The 22458-nt window shown below is 50.8% G+C and overlaps 2 protein-coding genes across 5 annotated transcripts in view; both read right to left on the bottom strand.

The window, feature by feature from the left end:
* Positions 1-22458, bottom strand: part of sertad2b (SERTA domain containing 2b) — a 45656-nt gene that overhangs the window by 2051 nt on the left and 21147 nt on the right. For 2 of the 4 annotated variants that reach the window (XM_028422834.1, XM_028422833.1), the window contains exon 2: positions 16682-21650. In XM_028422834.1, the coding sequence (XP_028278635.1) occupies positions 20375-21646 (1272 nt within the window). In that variant the 5' untranslated portion in view covers positions 21647-21650 and the 3' untranslated portion in view covers positions 16682-20374. Of the gene's footprint in view, positions 1-9944; positions 9977-16681; positions 21651-22458 lie in introns of those variants that run through there. The other 2 variants (XR_003671794.1, XR_003671793.1) reach the window with 2 other exon arrangements.
* slc1a4 (solute carrier family 1 member 4) lies at positions 35-12832 on the bottom strand. The gene is made up of 8 exons (XM_028422814.1): positions 12181-12832; positions 8043-8085; positions 6349-6414; positions 4354-4520; positions 4022-4255; positions 3184-3378; positions 2978-3112; positions 35-2509 (listed from the first exon to the last, which is right to left on the bottom strand). The coding sequence occupies exons 1-8, from the start codon at positions 12693-12695 to the stop codon at positions 2275-2277; spliced, it is 1590 nt and encodes a 529-aa protein (XP_028278615.1). The 5' UTR covers positions 12696-12832; the 3' UTR covers positions 35-2274.

Raw genomic sequence — 22458 nt, 5'->3', positions numbered from 1 at the left:
TTTCTGTGCAGAAAAAAGGAGAAACCATCTGATATGAATGAAAAAAATCACCTTTAATACGGACATACAGCAAAGAGACAGCTGCACAGTGTCAGACATCCACACAGGCAGCGGAGCAGCTATTCATGATTAATAGAAAAATTAACTCCTTAACGACAGGATCACCGGCAGAAAACCTTCAAAAGTTTGAGGGAAAGAGTTAAAAGTACAAAAAGTAAATTAATACAAATATATACACAGACAGTTCAATACATGCCGTCCAGTGTGATTGTACAGGACACTAAACCAAGCTTAAGTCAGATAGAGCTGAACAGAGCAGGTGTTAGCTTAGAAACGGTGTCAGAGAAGAGTTAATAAAGAATAAAAACATTTACTTCCTCCACAGCGATCCACACGCACCGGCACAGCTGTCAGGGTTAAATAACAGGTCAAATAAATAGCACACGTTTCCACTGATGATGCCACAGACACAAGAGATGCAGGCACACCTGACCGCCACTGGAGGGCAGCACAGGCTCAGAACCAACAGAACCCAGGCTCAGCTTCCCTCAGTCACAGCACAGAGTCAGAGCACCGACAGGCTGTAAGGACGACTGTGATGATACAACCACAGGTTTGTGTGGAACGATGTCACGTCCACTGATGTCTGTGAGCTGGTTCCTGTCTTTAAACTGAGCTGATTCTACCACAGATGGAACCCCGGACGCCCCTCTGATGTTCAAACCAATTAGAACACAAATATGAATGAATAAACCTCTGAGACAGCACTTTGAATTACATTTAAATAAACTGTAAATGACCCTGAAATGCAACGATGGATCCACCACATGGTGGCGGTGTGAGCTCATGGTGGGCTTTGGTCCAGTGTTTGAGTGGCAGATGAAGCGTTTTCATTTGTGCCTGGAGTGTTTTCAGGTTAAAGCAGATGAACGTCCTGTAAACGTCTTCAGCAGCATCAGCAGCTCTTTAAAGACTTCCTGTATCTGTGTCACATGGTCTCCTCCTCCGCCCCGCCCCTTTAGCAGACTAACGGTCACTGTTGATTTCAATGGGAATTCTGTCGCCTCATAATCACTGAATATTGGAGCGTTTGTCACATGACTCACGTCCCTGCAGCGTGTTCGTCAGATGAACCAATCAGGAGTGAATGTGCCCTGTTGGTCTGGTTCTCTAAACAGAGCTGCTGGCTGTGTAAACAGTTAATGATGGTAAATAAAGACACCTGGTGAACTGATGCTAATTTGCACTTTGGTGAAGTTTTGTCCACTCACAGCGTGTGGTCCCGTCTGTATTTCTGCTGGCAGTTTGTCAAATGTACAGTGTGCAGCACGACGGGTCGAGGAACGTGCAGAGCTTTGCTTTATTTTAGCACATCAGTGACACTGGTCGCCATGAAGCCGAGCAAACACGACATGCTACGCTTAGCGAGGTCATGTGACTGTGGTGCAGCGTTTACAGCCTGGGATTAGCTTTTTTATTGTTTGTAATCACACATTTTAAAGGCAAGATACAAACAAATCCACCTCCTTAATAACCCTCTCCAAGGCAATTAGCAGTAAAGCTAGCGGAGGAGAAATATGTCGCATATTCGCCACACTGAACTTTTTAAAAGGTGTGTGTGGAGCTATTTTGTGAAGCATCTGCCTGCAGTGCTGACATCAGCAGAGAATCAGAGGGTTAAACATTAACCGTGGTGTCTGGTTGTGTTTGTTCAGGGATGAGCGGGACGACTGAGGGTGACACAGCCGACATCACGGCGAAGCACACACGTACACGGTCCAATGTTCACGCTGCTTCCCCACAGCACGGCACTGAAACACTGGGCCAAAAAGAAACGGGCCGAATACTTTACTGAAGAGTTAATGTTTGACCTGAGTCAGCAAAAATAAACCAGGTCGGTCTGACTCTGAGTTCCCAGCAGCTGGGGCGAGTTAGTGTCTGAAGAGGTCACATGATGCTCTAACATACAAAAATATGGCCGACGAACTACAGTAAGACATGAATGGGAATGTTCAGGCTGATTCTACATGCATGACGTTTCCATCGTTGTTATAAAAGATAAAAATATAAAATCAATTTGATGAGGAAATATTTCCAATCGATCGATTAATTTGGATTAAAAGGTTTAGATGGAAACACTCAGTAGGCGCTCTGTGGACTGTCTCTGCGTCTGTCCTCATAGGTCACCTCGAGTCAGAGCGGCGCCCCATCAGCGGCGACAGGATGTCAAAGGTCAGAGGTCAAAGGTCAGAGGGAAAGAAAGTCATGCCGAGGTCACAGGACCGACTCGATGGCCTCCGGCGTGGCCGCCAAGGCTTTGGATTGGTGCGTGACGAGCGGTGACGTCTCCTCCTCCGCCTGCGCGTTGGCCACCGCCTCCGTCCGCACCTCCACCAGCTCCGCCTCCCCCTCCTGCTGCTGCTTCTTCATCTCCTGCTGGTTGATGTGGTGGAGGATTCCTGCACCCAGAGCGTCGCCCTCCACGTTCACCACCGTGGTGGTGCGATCCCTGTGTGCAGATCAGACAGACGAGTGGAACACGATGGCGTTAAGCATCACCACACACACACACCATCACCACACACACACCATCACCACACACACACCATCACCACACACACACCATCACACACACACACACCACCACCACACACACACCATCACCACACACACACCATCACACACACACACACACCACCACGGGCCTGTCATCGCCCCCGAGGCACAACAAAGAAGAAACATTTTTGGGCCTCTCCTCCTTCATGTTGTGTGTGTGTCTGGTCTGTGAGGATCGACTGGTTGAACACTTTCTACTTTCTACCTGTGTTTGAGGCCGAATGATTGATCAGCAGCATTAAAGTGCTCATTGATCAGGAAACACTAGAATATCAGAGGTTGCCTGTACGAGTAAACCTGGACCTGTCTCACTCTGTGGCTTCCAGTAAACCATCACCAGCGAGTCTGAGTCATTACTCACACAATCCAGTCCACCGCCAGCATGAGGGACAGGTCGTTGGTCGGCAGGCCGATGGCCTCCAGGATGATTGCGATGGTGATGATGCCGCCGGCTGGGATCCCTGCTGCACCCACGCTGGAGGCCGTGGCGGTCACCCTGCAAACCACCACACTCATACGTTAGATCACCGAGGACGATGTTAGAGCAGATGACTGATGAAAGCTCACAGGATGGTGAAGATCTGTCCGGCGTTCAGCTCCGTGTTGTTGAGCTGAGCGATGAAGACGGCAGCGATGCACTGGAAAATGGCCGCCCCGTCCATGTTAACCGTGGCCCCGATAGGCAGGATGAAGCGGCTGATGCGCTTGTCCACACCGTTGTTCTCCTCCACGCACTTTATCATGGAGGGGAGAGTTGCTGAGCTGGAGACAGACGGAGAAACCTGTCAACTCCAACATCTGTCAGATGTCCACAGAGCCCGGACCAGACCGGACCATCAGACCGGACCATCAGACCTGACCATCAGACCATCAGACCGGACCATCAGACCTGACCATCAGACCTGACCATCAGACCGGACCATCAGACCGGACCATCAGACCTGACCATCACACCTGACCATCAGACCTGACCATCAGACCTGACCATCAGACCATCAGACCGGATCATCAGACCTGACATCAGACCTGACCATCACACCTGACCATCAGACCGACCATCAACCTGACCATCAACCGGACCATCAGACCTGACCATCAGACCTGACCATCAGACCGGACCATCAGACCGGATCATCAGACCGGATCATCAGACCTGACCATCAGACCTGACCATCAGACCGGACCATCAGACCATCAGACCGGATCATCAGACCTGACCATCAGACCTGACCATCAGACCGGACCATCAGACCATCAGACCTGACCATCAGACCGGACCATCAGACCTGACCATCAGACCGGACCATCAGACCGGACAGGTGCCGCCAAGCCGCCAACATTCATCACACAATAAACAACAGGCTAACTACACTGACAGTGAAACGCCTGCGATATGACGGCGTACCTGGAGCAGGTGGCGAAGGCTGTGGTGAAGGGCGTGATGAGGCCCGACAGGAAACTGAAGGGGTTCTTGCGTGTGAAGCCGAAGTAGATGAGGGGCAGCACGATGCCTCCGTGGATGATGTGGCCCAGGATCGAGGCGAAGATGTACTTTCCAAGGCTGGTGACCAGAAGAACCACGTCCTCCATCTCCACGATCTTACTGCCCACCAGGAACATGATGCCAAAGGGGATGTACCTGAGAGGCACAGGGGGGGGGGGAGGAAGAGGAGGAGGAGGAGTGGATTTAAAACCAAAAATTCAAACACAGAAAGGAAATTGGACAGCGTCACTCACCACATGATCCAGGACACCAGCACCATGGTGGCCTCGTTGAAAGCGTTGAAGAAGCGGATGAGCTCCTCGCCTTCGTCTCCCAGTTTCCGCAGCGCCACACCGAACACCATGGCGAACAGCACCAGGCCCAGGATGTTCATGCCGTCTGCCTCTGTGCCAACGGGGACCTGAAACACAGATCACACTGCAGCTGGATCCATGATGCACCTCCCAAAACACCAACCACACCTGCAGCACGGCACCTCCGCCCTCACAGCTCAGCTGCTGAACCGAGCAGGTCCAAACTGACACAGTTTCAGACATGAGTAGGTCACGAGTTAGAGCCATGGCACCCAGCCGGAAAAGGGTGGAGGCGGGTACCTGAACTCCTTTAGCGAGACATCAACCGACTGATCAGTGCTCTGATCCGGTGTGTGGAGGCGGAGACAGCTGGAGACCTACATCCTCCTCTTACATATGGCCACAAGCTGTGAGCGACCAAAAGAACAGTGGCCAGAGAGGGTGACGAGCTCGGTCAACCAGGAAGGAGCTCGGCACTCCTCCACATGAGGAGGAGCTAACTGAGGCGGTTCAGGTCCGACAGACTCCTGGTAGTTTTAGGTGCTAACATGCAGCGTTCCAAGTTTCAGGACTCGTTTCTGCTGCATGAGACTTCAGTGATTATCCATCTAGAAGTCAGGATGTCAGACTAAAGCTGCGGGTTAGATGGTACAAAGAGAGAGAACACAATCATCCACAAAATGAAACACTTTCACACAGCAGCTGCTCGGTGATGGTCACGCACCCGGAGCCTCGTCTGTCCCCTGTCATTAACCTCATCAGATAATACAGTCTGCAGCCGTGTGTTCGACACTCTCAGCGCCGAGCGTGCGTGGCTCAGAGGGCAGCTGAAGGATTCACTGAACTGGATGATGGGTAACCAGTGAGGACAAGGACAAATCCTGAGCTCAATCCTTTCCCATTGTGTGGGGCTCTCCCACAGCTCCACCCGCCTCACCCCCTGGCACTACAGGGACCGTCCACCCTGACCCACGATGGATAAATACCATGGCGCCACGCCAAGATCAGACTGCTCCTCCACATCAGGTCAACGGGGGCGGACCACAAGCGCCAGGAGGATTGTTACACTGCATCCAAAACCTCAACTCATTCCAAGTTAGAAACGATTTCAGCAGCAATTGAACCACTGTCTGTGAGCCACCATCCATCAGGCCCACACAAAGACCCACAAGAGTTCCTCAGAGGCTCAGTGGAACGTCTGCTGGGACAATCTGACCTGTCCAATGGCCAACAACACACTCGAGTGGGACTCCTGTCTGCTCAAAGATCTGCTGTGGATTGTACAAGACCCTGCTCTGCACAGCAGCTGCAGGAAGCTCGGGTTTGATCATCACACATGATGCATTCAAGGACCATAGGAAAGGTTTATCAAGTAATGCAACTGTGCTGGAGGGGTCAAAGGGTTAAACGTGTGTAAATATGCTATGTAAGTGGGTTAACTGTGTGGACACATTTATGTGTCTGTGTGTGTGTGTGTGTGTCCCTACACAGACGACCAGCGTCTGTGGACACAGATCAGCTGACAGCTGACTGCGTTGGTCGACACACGTTTGGTGGTTTGGCAGAAGAAAGCTTCCACCATCTTCTGAGCTGCCATGGTGACACAGATGCTGCCATGGTAACACAGGAGCTGCCATGGGAGCTGCCATGGTGACACAGGAGCTGCCATGGTGACACAGGAGCTGCCATGGGAGCTGCCATGGTGACACAGGAGCTGCCATGGTAACACAGGAGCTGCCCTGGTGACACAGGAGCAGCCCTGGTGACACAGGAGCTGCCATGGTGACACAGGAGCTGCCATGGTGACACAGGAGCTGCCATGGTGACACAGGAGCTGCCATGGTGACACAGGAGCTGCCATGGTAACACAGGAGCTGCCCTGGTGACACAGGAGCAGCCTTGTGACAGTGTCCACAGGCCTCTCCCCATTCTTACCTTCTGATAGAGGGTCGTCCCGTTGGTGTCGTTCCCCACGGCGACCATCTTGTAGTCTGTGGCGTACTGTAACACAGATGAAAGAAAGTAAATGACCTGCTGTGTAGTGACATCAGAGTGATGTGATTAACATGTTATTTTTCCTGCTGAGAAGCAGAGACTTAAAAAAACAAAAATAAAAAACCACCCCTGCTGCGAGCTGATCCTCATGGAGCTACATATTCAAACGTCCATCAGCAGAACCAACGTGTTTACAGTGTTGGTCTGTGATATAAAACTCATCTTAATTATGTCAGGGCTAGTCACCAGCTTCCTGCTCCACCTACTCGCCTGCATTTGGATCAAGCAGGACCTAAGGCAGACTCAGACGCTGCCAACATGGCGGCAGCCAGAGCCCCCCCCCTCACAGACACAAGTCGTCCACAGTGTTTGTGCTGCTGAGATGCAGTGTGTGTGTCTGTGTGTCCATGTGTGTGTGTGTGTGTGTCTGTGTGTGTCTGTGTGTCCATGTGTGTCTGTGTGTGTGTCTGTGTGTGTGTGTGTGTGTGTTTGTGTGTGTGTCTGTCTCTGTGTGTGTTTGTGTCTCTGTCCATGTGTGTGTGTATGTGTGTGTCCATGTGTCTGTGTGTGTCTGTGTCTCTGTCCATGTGTGTGTGTGTCCATGTGTCTGTGTCTGTCTGTGTGTGTGTGTGTGTGTGTCTGTGTCTCTGTCCATGTGTGTGTGTGTGTCCATGTGTGTGTCCATGTGTGTGTCCATGTGTGTGTGTGTGTGTGTGCAGGTCTGGTTGGATTCAGCCTTTCACTGGAACAAGGCTCCCTCTGCTCCCTCTGAATGTGAGCAGCTCTATAGGACGAGGCCTCCGGCCTCTATACAGACCTCACATGAGTCCAAACTGTCTTCAGTGTGAAGACCTGCAGACACACTCTGAACATAACTGGTTCCCACTGAAACGACGGGCTCCTCCACCTCCTCCACCTCCTCCACCTCCTCACTGCTCATCGTTTCATGTAAATCTCCCCTCTCTCTGCTTTCTTGGTTTAATCCACAGTTGGACTCCATCCACAGGGGCTCCACCACCACAGTATAGACCGAGTGTGTGTGTGTGTGAGTGTGTGTGTGTGGGTGGGGGTGGGGAGGTATTGAACTCTGTGACCTGGCTGCACTTTAAACTCCATCACCCTCTCTGTGAGACTTGTTTGTGAGTTTATAATTCACCGGCCTGGTTTTAGTCCAGGCGACGGCTTTGATTACGTGACTAAGTGTGTGTGCATATGTCGGACGTATGTGTGCGCGTCCATTTTGTGTCTGCATCCCCCCAAATATTGAACTTTCCGGGTTTCTATTTCAGCTTTCACAGACAGCGATCATGATTCTAGGAAGCGGAGCGGGGCCGCGCTGAAGAGCGGCGAGGCGAGGCGCGTTGCTAGGCTGGCTGGAGTGGAATGGGTTCGCCATGGCAACGGCTGGTAAAGAGACGAGGAACAGAGGCGTTCAGGCGAGGGGGGGGGGGCAGCGGCCTCTGTTCTGAACGCCTCCTCATTAAGAAGCACTATGAGGCTCAGGATTTACAGGCGCAGGGAGGCGGCCGTGTGGAGGCCGAGATAAATTCTCATGAAGAACTCACACACACAGACACACACACACAGACACACACACACACACGGGATGAAAGTGAGAGAAGTGTGAAACTCACGGAGCGGAAGGCGGCAGCCACCAAGTTCGCTGGGAATAAATTCCTGAGGAGAGAAGAACACAGAAAAGGAGCTGGTTCAGGTCATCGTTACTGTAAACGACCACAAATAAAATGATGGTTCAACATGTGTGAGGAGCCGCAGGCTCACGGGGAGGATCACTAAACACTCGCCACACTTTCCCACAATCCTCAGCTCTGACAGCTCTGACAGCACAGGAGCAGGCTGCTGACCTGTGGCTCCATCAATGAGACGGGTTCACACATGGTTCACATACGACTGCGTTCAGACATCATCCAAAAGAAGAAGCGAAGAGGTGTGGAAGGAAATGAATACACTTAAAATACATGTCTTAAAAAAATTAAATAAAAATTAAAAACTAAATGTTCAAATCTAGAAATAAATAATATTAAAAAGGAAGAAAATAAATGAACAAAGTATAATTTAAAAAATAAACTTTAAATAAAAAGAGAATTAAATGTCTTTATAAAATTAAATGTAAAAAATTAATCTAAAAAATATTTAAAAATAAAAAAATAAAACTAGAAATAAAAAATAAAACATTGTAGAAATAACAGAGTCAGAGTAGAACTAACTGGCTCGTCCTTCTTTCCGTCAGCTCTCTAATAAACCTTCAGCCTCGTGTTTTCCTTGACAGCCGCCGGTGCTCGCTCCACGCTGAGTGTGTTTTCAGTACTGTACCATAATCTGGCAGGATTACGGAGGCCTGCAGGCCTTTTCCATGTATTAGTGTGTGTTTGTTGTAACTTTATCCTCTGGGGTCACACTGTATTGTGCAAAGAAACACAGACTTTGCTCACATTTATTCCCATGGCCGGACCACAGCCGAGCAATTCAGCTCATAACCCCAGGACCTCCATCACCTCCGCCTGCGGGCCGGCGCTGCTGCGGCCGGTTCAGGTGTCGGCTCAGCTGGACGTGGTGGCGGTTTTTCTGTGTTTGGTGTTTGGTTAGATTCTCGCAGCCATCTAAGGCTTCCCGAGCGCCCCCCTCCTGCCTGCGAGGCAGTCGGGTTTCCACGTCTCACATGACCGAGGTGCGGATCAGGATTAACCCCGGGAAACTGGAGCGGAGAGCTGGCATGTTTTCCCCGCACAGCGTCCCCACCGGCCCGCTGGCTGCTCTGTGTGGACTGAGTTTTAAAGCTCTGTTACATAACAGCTTGATTTCCTAATTAATCAAAGCCAGAAGCTGCTGAGCATTCGGCTCGTTCTGCCGCTGGCAGGAGGTTCTGGAGCCCGGACGGACTGTCAGGAGACGGCCCCATGATTGATGGTCCCTCTTTAACATCAACACTATCTATTCAGGTTTCTTTCTCATGAACACGCTATAGGACCAAAAGTAAACGGACAGCATGTCTGTTTTTAAAGGTGTAACTCTTAATGCTGCATCTGATTGATGTTCATGACTAATCAATCAGTGTGTTCTGACATTTGATGGACAAACAGAGACAGACTGACAGTTCACACCGTGATCAGTGATCACTGCTGCAGCTTCAGAGCAGATCAGGAGGGTTCAGGTGATCACTAAAAGACCTGATCCTCACAGTTTAAAGGGACTTCACCTCAGGGTCACCTGACCTCTGACCTCATCAGACTTTAGAACTGATTCAAAAGCAGAAACATGGAGGCTGAGTCCACATTCCTGTTTATAATGCATGTCTGCCTGAAGACAAACAAACCATCAGCCTGAGTCCAAGCATGGTAATAAAACACACACACACAGACACACACAGACACACACACACAGACACACACACACAGACACACAGACACACACAGACACACACACAGACACACACACACAGACACACACAGACACACACACACAGACACACACAGACACACACACACAGACACACAGACAGACACACAGACAGACACAGACACACACACACAGACACACACACACACAGCTGAGCCCTTCTCGTGTTCTGGCTCTGAGAAATAAACGCTGTCCGTCCACCTGCAGGCGTGATAAGAGAAGAAGTGCTGACTGCAGCAGACTGTAGTTTGTACTACGCCTCCACCTCTCTCTCTCTCTCTTACTCCCTCTCCCCCCCTCCACCTCTCTCCCTCTCTCCCCCCTCCACCTCTCTCTCCCCTCCACCTCTCTCTCTCTCCCCCCTCCACCTCGCTCTCTTTCTCTCTCTCCCCTCACCTCTCTCCCCCTCTTTCTCTCTCTCCCCCCTTCACCTCTCTCCCCCCTCCACCTCTCTCTCTCTCTCTCTCCTCTCTCTCTCTCTCTCCCCCTCCACCTCTCTCTCTCCCCCCTCCACCTCTCTCACCTCTCTTTCTCCCCCTCCACCTCTCTCTCTCTCTCTTTCTCTCTCCCCCCTCCACCTCTCTCTCTCGCCTTCACCTCTCTCTCTCTCTCCCCCCTCCACCTCTCTCTCTCTCTCCCCCTCCACTCTCTCTCTTCCCTCTCTCCTCTCTCCCTCTCCCTCCACTCCTCTCTCTCTCTCTCCCCTCCACCTCTCTCTCTCTCTCTCTCTCTCTCCCCTCCACCTCTCTCTCTCTCCCCTCTCCCCTCCACCTCTCTCTCTCTCTCTCTCTCCCTCCCCTCCACCTCTCTCTCTCTCTCCTCTCCCCCTCCTCTCTCTCTCCTCTCTCCCCTCCACCTCTCTCTCTCTCTCTCTCCCCTCCACCTCTTTCTCTCTCTCTCTCTCTCCCCTCCACCTCTCTCCCCCCCCCCTCTCCCCCCTCTCTCTCCCCCTCTCCCCTCCACCTCTCTCTCTCTCTCCCTCCCCTCCACCTCTCTCTCTCTCTTTCACTCTCTCCCTCCACCTCTCTCTCTCTCTCTCCCCTCCACCTCTTTCTCTCTCTCTCTCTCTCTCCCCTCCACCTCTCTCCCCCTCCCCCCTCCACCTCTCTCTCTCCCTCTACCCCTCCACCCCCCCCTCCTCCCCTCTCCCCCCTCTCTCTCTCTCTCCCTCTCCCCTCCACCTCTCTCTCTCTCTCTCTCTCCCCCCCACCTCTCTCTCTCCCTCCCCCCTCCACCTCTCCCCTCCCCTCCACCTCTCTCCCCTCCCCCCCTCCCCCCCCTCCCCCCTCCACCTCTCTCTCTCCCTCCCCCCTCCACCTCTCTCCCCCTCTCCCCTCCACCCCGTCAACAGCTGTCTGCTTCCCTCACACTGTGGGAACTTATTACAGGACCTCTGAATGCCAGTCTGATATTTATAGGCGGAGGCTGCTGGTAGAACTTTCACAAACAATCCTGAGTTTCAGACGGTCCACCTGCTGTGGAGCTCAGCACATTCCTCCTGAGCCGAGCACTAGCAGCTCCTTGTTCCCACTCAGGAGACAAAAGGAGGACAAGAGACACTCAAAGAGTCCGTGCTGAGTTCAGTGCTTAAAGACAGGTCTCAGCCTGTTGCCGTGAGCACATGACTCTGTTTACATGTGCACAAACAATGAGTGTTCATAAACACCTGGTAACAATCTGTTCATGTAAACCTGGGCACAGACCTGAAGATCTGATCCTGGACATGCAACAGCAGAGGACCGGTGCTGAGGTGATTTGAGGAGCAGTGTGAACTGCACTATATGGACAAAAGTCCCTGGCTCCTGTCCAGCATTTATAAAGTCTGATGAAGGGCGATGATGTCAGAGTCCAGGACAAACTGTGAGGATCAGGTCTTTTAGTGACCGTCTGAACCCTCCTGATCTGCTCTGAAGCTGCAGCAATGATCGAAAACTGTCTGAAACGGGAACATTTTCACCTTTTGTCCATCAAATGTCAGAACACACCGATTGATTAATGATGGATAATCAATCATCAGCTGCAGATCCAGCATTAAGATTTACACCTTTAAAAGCAGACTGCACATGGTGTCTGTTTACTTTTGGGTACGCTGTGTACAGAATGGAGGCAGTGATGACAGGACTGGAGCATGCATCCAAAAACACAACAGCAGTGTGTGTGTGTGTGTGTGAGAGAGAGAGAGAGAGAGAGAGGGGGGTGAGTGCTCTCTCTGCTGCTTTAACGCATGCAGGCTACACCTTAGCTTCCTTAGCAGAGCTTTTATGTGCCCATCGTGCCACGGCTCCTCAGACTCACACACTGATCTACTTCTGCTGCGTGTCTGCGCTCAGAGCGGCGTGTCTGGGCTCGGAGTACCTGGCCAGGTCCAAGAAGGAGTCGGCGGTCTCCTTGTTGCTGCTGACGCTCTCCAGCCCCAGGTTGTTGGTGTTCAGGGCTCCGGCACCCACTCCGGGTTTGATGATGAAGGCCAGGGCCACCCCGATGCTCGAGGCGATCAGCGTGGTCACCAGAAAGTAGGCGACGGCGATGCCCCCCAGCTTCCCCAAGGAGCGCGTGTCCAGGCTGGCCGCGCCGGACACGAGGCTGCAGACCACCAGCGGCAGGATGATCATCTTCAGCATCCGGAGGAGCATCTCTCCGGGGAAGGCGAAGTAGGTCATCTGGGCTTTGGTCAGGTTCATGTTCCGGACCGCCATGCCGAGCCCGACGCCCACCAGCACCCCGGACACCGTCATGATCACCAGCAGGTTCCTCCTCAGAAACTCCATCAGCCTCTCCCTGAAGCTCCGCTGCGCGTTCTTCTCCAGGATCCGGTCTGTGGAGGCTGAGCTGGGCATGGCGTGCCCGTTGATCTCGCTCTTTTTCTCCATCTTTTCTTCTTCTTCCTCTCAGTGGAAACGTGGGGGTCCGGGTCCTGCAGCAGCGTGGGTTTGGACGCGCAGACTCACGTTCGGCTGGCGCACGCACTGTGCTGTGTGAGGGCTGGTCCGGTGCGTAGCGGAGAAAAGGCTGCGCGCACAGCGGCACAGGCAGCCAATGGAGAGCGAGGACGACACAAAACGCCACTGGAACATGCGCACAACAGCCGGCACTTTCTATCAGGGGCAAATGATGCAAGAGCAGCAGAGATTGCCACGCAGGGTCTGTGGCAATGTGGCGCGTCTGCTGTCAGGCTAGAGATGATTCTACAGAACTCCAGAGGAACCGGATGTTCCTCAGGTCCATGGCTGCTCTGCTCCTGGTCTGAGGGACCACGGTGCTCAGAGCGCAGCATCAGATCTAACTAAGCATCAATAACTGTTCATAAAACTTATTTTCTTTGTGTTGCACCATCCCTGCAGAACCCCTGTGAGAGGAGCGTTGGGCCTCTAGCCAATCAGGTGTCAGCAGTCAGCACCACGGTCTGCGCTATGCGCCGCCTAGAGGGCGCTGTTTGCTCAAAATCTGCTGTCATGGGAACATATTACTCCTCAGATTTGTCCGTTCGACCTGTCTGTGACTCCTCGCTGCACTGTGGGGGTTCCACCACGTGGTGGCGCTGCAGGACAGCACGCAGCAGACAGGGAGCGTTACTGTTTTTGGCTGCTTAATGCTGCTTTGTTTGAAATATGCAGATGTAAGGGTAAAGAACGTCAGATTAACAAGGATTATTTTTATAATTAAAATGTTTATTAGAAGGAAATGCTCGTTTACTTTAATTTGGTAACTGAATTCTAAAAATAAAAGGATTCATCATGTGAAAAAATAGAACTAAATAATACTTAAAACACTGAAACCCTGTGAACTCTGAGCAGCTTCGGCCTCATTGTTCACTGAAACACAGACACACACTCGGCTGCATGCAGAGAGCAGACGTGTGTGTGCAGAACAACACAAACCAGACATATCTTTGATTATTGATGTGAAAAAATAAAAAATAAAAGTTTTATACATGAGATTTGATCAGAAATACTCAAAGCCTGGGCTGACGGCTGCTCTGCTGCCCTGAAAAGCCTCCATATTAATACATTCAAATGAAGCAGATGACAGACAGCGAGGCGGGCAGCCCTCTGTTGTCTCCGCTGTCCTCGCTGACCTTAAGAGCTGCTGTTGCTAAGTTGAGTTAAACTTTGCCTCCCCGCACCATTAGAGACAGACTGTCCCCCCCTTCCCCTCACAGCTGCGTGGCCTGAATGCTGGAAATAACCACGGGCTGCAGATCAGGAGTCACGGCTGTTTAACAGTGGCTAATGCTGGCACCGCGCCGCCGTAAAACTGCTAGGGAAGAAAAACAAAAACAGAGAAAGACACAGGCGGACATGGAGGAAGAGCCGGGCCACCGAGCAGCCGCTGAGAGGACAGAAAGCAGAAGTTCAGCTCAGTCATGTGTCGTCATATGACCTAAACCTTCACGTATCCTGTGTTCACATGTTTCTGTTGTCTCCTAAAAACTGTCAGATACTGAGGCTTGGTAAAGATCCATGCTAACAGCTCACATTATGCTAACACTCCATGTTTACAGAAAAACCTGTGGCATCCAAACTCCTGATTAGCATTAGCTGGCTAAGTTTGCTTGCTAGTATGTTTTAGCTTAATAATGCTAACAGCACCTGCACCAGATGTTAAAAAGTTATAAGGCGGTCTACATTTATAATATCTCCTCAGACAAGGACGGACCACAAGGACGGGGGCAACAGACTGAAGACCACATAGGTTGAGCCCCTGCAGGGAGGCCAGGCTGAGGCTCGGAGAATGAGGATCTACAGCAACAGCTGCCTCTTGATCCAGAAAGATGGAGTTCAGTCACGGTGGCTGCCTGCAGGGCTGGATAGACGTCAGCTGGGTCAGACTCAAGAGATGGAGGGGACTCACACTGTGGAGCAGCCAGGGAAGGGAACCAGATCAGGCACAGGAGCAGGAGAGGCGTGGGCACTGCACCCATTTTCCTGAAGGTGGAGTTTGGAGGTCAGGATGAGGCAGAAAGCAACAACCACAGACCAAAGCAGTGTCTGTACCCGGCTGTAAACATGTAAAGTTGGACATTCTAACACAAAGGTCTATGAGAATCAACTCACTGTTGGAGCCAGCCCCTAGAGGCCCTGGGCAGAACTGCAGTTTTTGACACTTGCCTGTGCTTCACAGCTCCGGAGGTTGTAACTGATACTGGAGCGGGTGCCGGCCGGAGGTGGAGCGGGTGCCGGAGGGAGGTGCAGCGGGTGCCGGAGGGAGGTGGAGCGGGTGCCGGCCGGAGGTGGAGCGGGGCCAGCAGGCCTGATGTAATGTGGCTGTGTGTAAGCGAACTCAAGGCATCACAGGAAGAAGGAGTTTGGAGCCAGCTGGAGTCGGTCTTTGGGAGAGATGCGTTTTGCGGGGGCCATGTTGGAGGAAAGCCGGGTCCCTGCAGGTATGTGGCTCCAAGGAATCAGGACACACTTCTCCCACAGGCCTGTGTGCAGTACAGCAGTGTCACACTAGGAGAAAGCTGCTTCTCAGCCTCTTTTCTTTAAATAATATGTGTTTATGTGCATATAGTTCAACTTGTGGGAACCTCAGGCCTCCACACAGCACAGTGCTTTCAGTCAGCAGTTAGAAACAGTCCTGTTCCACGGCTCGGCCCTGAAAGGACCCACTGTACTGAAGAAAACGTCACTTATCTTTAAACAACCATGAAGCCTGAACAGAGCTCCATGTTTCCCACACATCAGCTCGTCCTCAGAATCCTGCCTCTGACTCACTGCTTTGTTAAAGGTAAGAAAACTGATGTCACCTGATTAAAGGAAGCTCCTCCTTTACAGGTACAGGTAGAGGCGCTAACTTCACCCTGCAGACAAAATAAAAGCTGCTTACCAACGTAGTTCTGCATAAATCCATCACATTCCGATAAAAACGTCCTGATTCTATCAGCAAACATCAAGAGAACCAGTAATGGTCAATGATTTCATCCAGAACACATCATTAAGCTGCTGCTTCCTCACATTTAGCCCTCATAGCTAGTAGCATGTATGCTAACAGTTTTACAAAGCCCGCCCACTGCGAGCGTTTAAAAGAAGGAACGACGTTGTGACGTCACACTCCCGTTTCTTCACTTCCTGCTTCGCCATCTTAACACTGCGCCCCTATTTTCCATATTTGGAGCGAGTGGGCGGAGCTAACCAGACAGAGCAGGGCCATAGACACGCCCACCTCCACCAGCTGGGCTCCAGGCTAACCGGATGAGCTCGATGCTAACAAACCTAGCTACCTTAAAGCAGCACAGTGTTAAATAATAAAGACTTTGATCTGTAATGACCAGCAGTACACATGTTAATTAAACTCACTGATGACACACAACAATTACAACTAGACTACATGTGTATCAATGATCAATAATCAATGCACTCATCACTGTGTGCATTGATTATTGGAGTTTTTAAACGTCTATTTTTAAGCTTGTATTTTCATGTGTAACCTGCATTTCCTCCAGGATTAATAAAGTTTGATCTTATTTATAAACTCTACTCAACACTATGATGTCACATACACACAGTCTGTCCTCGTCCTCCGGCATCACTTGAGAATCAGGGACGGTGTCCACGGTGACCTCGGAGGACTTGATGAAGGACACTGAATGCGTGGTCTTTCCTCCTGGCTGTCTGGACACATGCACGTCTGCTGCAGTTAAAGGACGACCGTCCAGAAGTGGTGACTGAGCAGCATCACAGCGTACGGCTGCTGACGGGCAGGTGAACAGGAAGTGGACAGTTCTGGACCTCCCAGCTGCTGTTTTTACATTTAAAGAATAAAAACATTTTATTTCTGTGTCCAAACTTACAATAAATTCAAAATAAACACACACAAGACGACAGTTTAGAGACAGTAAAGAGACGAGAGACATCTGCATATTTTACACTTTATTGTATATATATAGATATATATATCTATATATATATTATATAGATATAAAACTACAAAAGTAAGACTGTTTCAAATTCATAGACAGCTGTCCATTTAAGTCATATATATACAAATACATATATATGTATATATATGATCTACAGTCCACATTAGGATCCCAGTGATCAGCTGATAGTTTCTCTCTCTGTTCTATTGCATAGAAAAAGGCACAGCTCTGAGGTCTGTGTAAAATACAGCCTCCTTAGAGGGAGTCAGCCCGGACCGCGCTCAGTCCTGCAGCCGCCACACGGCGGCGCTCAGACCGACAAACACTGGTGGAAAAGTCTCAGGAGCGCTGACGTTGTTCATACTATGTACACGACTTTTGGCATTGAAGCGTCTGTGACGGGCTTTGGAGTCTTGACATCTGAAGGTTGGAGACGGCGTTTCCGAGTATTGCTGCATGAACTGTTCGCCTTCAACCGGAGAATGATGAACGCACACACCAAAAAAAAACAAAGTACAAAAGGTGTAAAAAGTGGTGGCCGTCGCCCCGCCCACACAAAATCTATGACAGATAAACAAAGTAATATAACTATTATATATAAAAATGGCTTCCACCCATGTTTCCACGCTCAGATACATTCGATCTGAAGTACATTCCTGCCTCACATTCTGTACACATTTACAATCCAAAGGTTCACTTCACATCAAAATAAATATATTTACACAGAAAACAAGATGAATAAATAACGACAAACAAGCAACCAAAAAAAAAACAGTGTGAAGAGGACACAGTCAGAGGACACATTCGAACAGTGAAGAGGACACAGTCAGAGGACACAGTCAAGAGGACACAGTCAGAGGACACATTCGAACAGTGAAGAGGACACAGTCAGAGGACACAGTCAGAGGACACATTCGAACAGTGAAGAGGACACAGTCAGAGGACACAGTCAAGAGGACACATTCAAACAGTGAAGAGGACACAGTCAGAGGACACAGTCAGAGTCAGAGGACACATTCGAACAGTGAAGAGGACAGTCAGAGGACACAGTCAGAGGACACAGTCAAGAGGACACAGTCAGAGGACACAGTCAGAGGACACAGTCAAGAGGACACAGTCGAACAGTGAAGAGGACACAGTCAGAGGACACAGTCGAACAGTGAAGAGGACAGTCAGAGGACACAGTCGGAGGACAGTCGAACAGTGAAGAGGACAGTCAGAGGACACAGTTGGACAGTGTGAGCTGCTGCTGGGCTCACACTGACTTCAGGTCAGTTACACTGCAGCTCTCTTTCAAACGGGACGCTGACGGTGCTCCGCTAACACAGTCTGTATTAACCACTACTGAGACCCACCACCCCTGGTACACACACACTCACAGACACACACACACACACACACAGACACACACACACACACTCACAGATTCAAATTCATGTCCAGAAATACTCGTTTCTCATATTGCTGAGTAAGTAGCTACAAACACATGGAGGGCATGTGATGACGACAGACAACATTACAGCTGCATTAATCAATACTGGATCCAATCAATATGATCACCTCACAGATACTCATCACCAGACTACAGAGGCCAGGGATGATGTGCCGATTCACGCCCCTACGTCAGGACCACGGGTTCATCGGTCCAGCTGTCTTCTAACTAACATCTGGTTGCTATGGTGACATCTTTTCATCTGGAGCTCACACTTGTTTGCTCGACAATGACTTTTCTCAGAATCTCTTAGAACAATGGGTGATTGACGTTACAGTTGATCTCACAGTCCAGATTTAACTGTTTCTGAGCTAAACACAAAGAACTGATCCGTGTGTGAAGAGATCCCGACTAAACCTGGACAACTTTTATAACAGAATTTATCTGAAGGGATGCGTGTGTGTGTGTGTGTGTGTTTGGGGGGTTAGCGTTTGAAACATGGTGTCAGGTTAACACTGTGGTTTAGGTTTCCTACTTCGCTGAGATCCTCTTCCAGCCGGCCCGCTTCATTCCGGGGTCATTTTCTGAAATTTTGGTTGAACCTCAGACCGGCAGAGTGTGTGAGTGTGTGTGTGTGTGTGTGTGTGTGAGGGCTCCTGTTGTAAACACAGTACACATACTACAGGCTGTGTGTGTAATACTGGACACCCTGCTGTGATCTAACTGTCACACATGTCGCTGTTACCACGCGAGCTCTGCCTGCAGCCTCTGACAGCCGCTTCACTCTGAGGCCTGCTGCAGCCCAACTTAACGTGTGTTTGCAGAGCCTCTGCTTAGTTTGCACTTTGCACATCATCCACATCAGACCAGGGAGCCGTGGGAGAGTCTGCTGCTGTAAACACACCAAGCTCTCCCGTGGGTGTAGCTCATTTGAATTCTGCTGCAACTGAACCGTGATAACCGGCTCATATATGACCCAGCTCATGTAAAGTAGCATCCAGCACAGTTAGACGTGTGCCTACCAGCGAGGAAAGGGGAAAAAAAAAGAAAACGGTCATTCCTGGGCTGAATTCTTGGACTTGATGTGTACAAAGAAGAGATAAGAACAGTTAGCAAACAGCCCGCCCCTGTGTTCCAGCGCTAGCAGTCAGTATTTAGCCGAGCTAACACGTAACGCAGCACACATCCCCGTAAAACCTCCTCTAATAAAACATGACTTCTGTAATAATAAGATAAAGATTAAATAATTATTTGATCATGAGAAATCGCCTCACTAACAATAAAAATAATACAGCACAATAAATTAAAAAACATGGAGGAGTGACCTCTGTAGGCTGTTAAAGTGAAAGGAACTAGAAAAAATACTGTAAAAACAGGAATTGAATAAGTGGTCATTTTGGAAGGCACTCATTTGCTAAAAGCCATGAATACAGTGAGAGTGTGTGTGTGTGTGTGTGTGTGTTTGTATTTCTTTACCTGAGTCCCCACAAGAATACAAAAATAATTACAAAACTCCAGAATAAGGGTGTATTCAGGGGTTAAGGCTTATGTTCAGGTAAGGGTTAACTTTAGGAGGAGATGGAGGGAGGCCCTCACAGGTACAGAAATACAAACACACACACACTTTATGACCAAAAGTATGTGGACACGCAGCCTCCACCTGTGTCTGCTTCCTGTTCAGCAGGAGTAAAGTCTGACGAAGGGTGATGAGGTCAGAGGTCAGGTGACCCTGAGGTAAGGAAGGACAAGCTGTTCCATTTGAGCCGTTATCATCTAAATCCTCATGATCTGCTCTAAAAGCTGCAGCAATGATCAATACATGGAAGTTTGAACTGTTGGAGTACATTGATTGATTAATCATGGACAATCAATCGATCAATAATGAAAACAATCATCAGCTGCAGATCTAGCATTAAAAACAGGCTGCACGTGGTGTCCACTTACTTTTGGTCAATAGTGTACAGGCTGTGTGTGTGTGTGTGTGTGTGTGTGTGTGTGTGTGTGTGTGTGTCTTTGTTTCCCGGTTTCTTCATTTCCATATGTGGAAAGGCGAGCACAGTGCATGCACAGTGTTATGTAGTAGTAGTTTGTCATAGTAGTACTAGATGACATCACCATTGATGTTTACAATTACCGACCTTTAAGAGAAATAAAACTTTAGAAAAAAAAACAAAAAAATCATAAAAGTCAGGAAGTGGCTCCTGAACTGTTCATTCCAGTCTGTCCGGCGGATTGAACCATCTCTGTGAGTCCTCCAGTCACGAGCCCACCAACACCTCCATGATGTGGTCCAGTTCTGTCAGATCTATTTTGAAAGGCTGATTGGCTGAAACCTGGGGGGCGGGGCCGCTGTAAGGTGACGCCAGCGATTTGAGGAGGTCGTCCGCCGTCACCACCGGGGACAGTTTGGCGAGGCCGCCGCCTGCCGTCACGCCCACGGCCCCCGCTGTCGTGCAGGGGTCAAAGTCATACATGGACGTGTCGATGTCGGCAAACAGGACATCGTCCAGCGCCAAGTCTGAGAGGAACCCCGAGGAGGGGGAGGAGGAGGAGGAGGAAGGAGGTGAGGAAGGAGAGGAGGAAATGTCTACCAAGCCGCCAGGGGGCAGCGAGGGCAGCGTGTCCATCGGCCGGAGCTCGGCGCAGCGGCTCTCTACCAGAAAAACCCCAGCTGCCTCTGGTTTGGCGCCCGCTGTCCTGCAGTCTCTGGGGGATCCTGTGGGCGTCAGGGATTGTGGGGGCTGGGGGGGTGGTGTGGGAGCTGGGGAGGTAGTCATGGTCGTAGTATTAGCTGCTGCGGTCCTTGTTATGGCTGTTGGAGGACCCAACTCCATGTCACTCAGCGTGGAGGGGACACAGTCAGGCATGAGGACCCCGGGAGACGCCTGGCTCAGAAGTGCTGAGGGGGGAGGCTGCACTGGGGGTGGGGACAGAGGGGGGGTGGGCGGTGATGGAGCACAAAAGGCCGAGTCTCCACCGTCCTCCTCCAACAAAGAGGCTGGAGTAAGGCAGGCTTCCAGAGGGGCGGGGCAGGCCTCTGCGCGGATGGCGGCGGCCTGGGATGCCTGGCAGTTGGGAGGCACCATCGGGTGGGGTGAAGGCGGAGGAGCGATCACCGGCATCAACAGTGCAGAAGGCTGGGACACCTGCGCGGACGCCGCTGCGGACAAAACACCAAAAGACGGCGGCGCCTCGCGGTAGCCCTCGTCCATGGGGTCGTCAGGAGGCGGCGAGGGCGGCAGCAGCAGCGGCCGCAGGGACCCCTCCTGCTTGAGTTCATCCTGGATGCGTCGCAGCATGTTGTTGATGAGGACGCGCCGCTCCAGGCTGGGCTCGCCAAGCGGCCGCTGGCTGTACAGCTTCATCAGGGAGATGTTGAAGATGGTCTGCCGCTGCAGGGTGTAGGACACCTTGGACAGACCCTCTGGACCAGCAGCTAGCCCCCCTCCCGCCGCCGCCGCCTCCAGCGTTTTGCCTTCCACCCCCTCTTCATCCTCGTCCAGCTTCCGCTTCGCACCTTTACCGAACATATATCTGGAAGACAAAACACCAGAGTCAGTAACAGACCCGTCACCTACGGCAAGGCGCTTTCACACCAGAACAAAACCCACTAACATCTGGCCTTTTCTTGCAGTGTGAAGCAGGAGCTAAGCTAACATGGCACCCTGGATACAGTATTACCTAACACCACTGCTACATGGAGGCTAATGCTAAAACGCTAAAAATCAATTCTGTCTCTCGCCAGGCGAGCAAAGCACAACTTCCTGTGTGTGTGCGCCTGTTTATTTCTGGAGGAGCTGCGATCTCCATCATTCACAGACTGAACGCCTGCAGTGGTGATTCAAGGAGGGGGATTAAAAAAACACACACACACACACACTGAAGGCATGAGCAGCTGCAACCAGAGCTCTGCATACTGTAGCCCTGCACACACACACACACACACACACAGAAAGTTATGTAACAGCAGCACTCCCTGCTGTACCACAGGATCATAGGACAGATTTAAAGCCCAACCCCCCACCACCACCATCAGCACGCTCTCCCTCCTCCCTCCATGTTAGGAAAGCACATTGAGCCACTCAGACATACTGTAGGGTTAGAGGAAAGAAGGGACGTTCACACATAAACAAAAAAAACAAGAAGAAAGAAGACAGGAGAGCAGGAGAGCAGGAGAGCAGGCGCTGCTGCAGTGTGTTTGACTTTAATCCGGGCTGACAGGCTCATGCAGCCAGTCGCTGTCTACACACAACCACACTGCGCATGCCTGTCTTCACACACACACACACACAGGAAGTGTGAGCTGCAGGCCCAGTCACCACGACTCGTTGGTTGCCATGAC

This window comes from Parambassis ranga, chromosome 15 (genome assembly GCF_900634625.1).
Source record: "Parambassis ranga chromosome 15, fParRan2.1, whole genome shotgun sequence".
NCBI classification, from domain to species: domain Eukaryota; kingdom Metazoa; phylum Chordata; class Actinopteri; family Ambassidae; genus Parambassis; species Parambassis ranga.
This window is presented reverse-complemented; position numbering and strand designations above follow the sequence as displayed.

Bases quoted from the DNA above. Each gene is read 5' to 3' on its own strand.
- slc1a4 (XM_028422814.1), bottom strand. From the start codon at position 12,695: ATGGAGAAAAAGAGCGAGATCAACGGGCACGCCATGCCCAGCTCAGCC. The intron at 4,521-6,348 runs GTAAGAATGGGG...TCTGTGTTTCAG, and splicing joins GGACGACCCTCTATCAGAAG to GTCCCCGTTGGCACAGAGGC. The intron at 3,379-4,021 runs GTACGCCGTCAT...GTCTGTCTCCAG, and splicing joins GCCTTCGCCACCTGCTCCAG to CTCAGCAACTCTCCCCTCCA.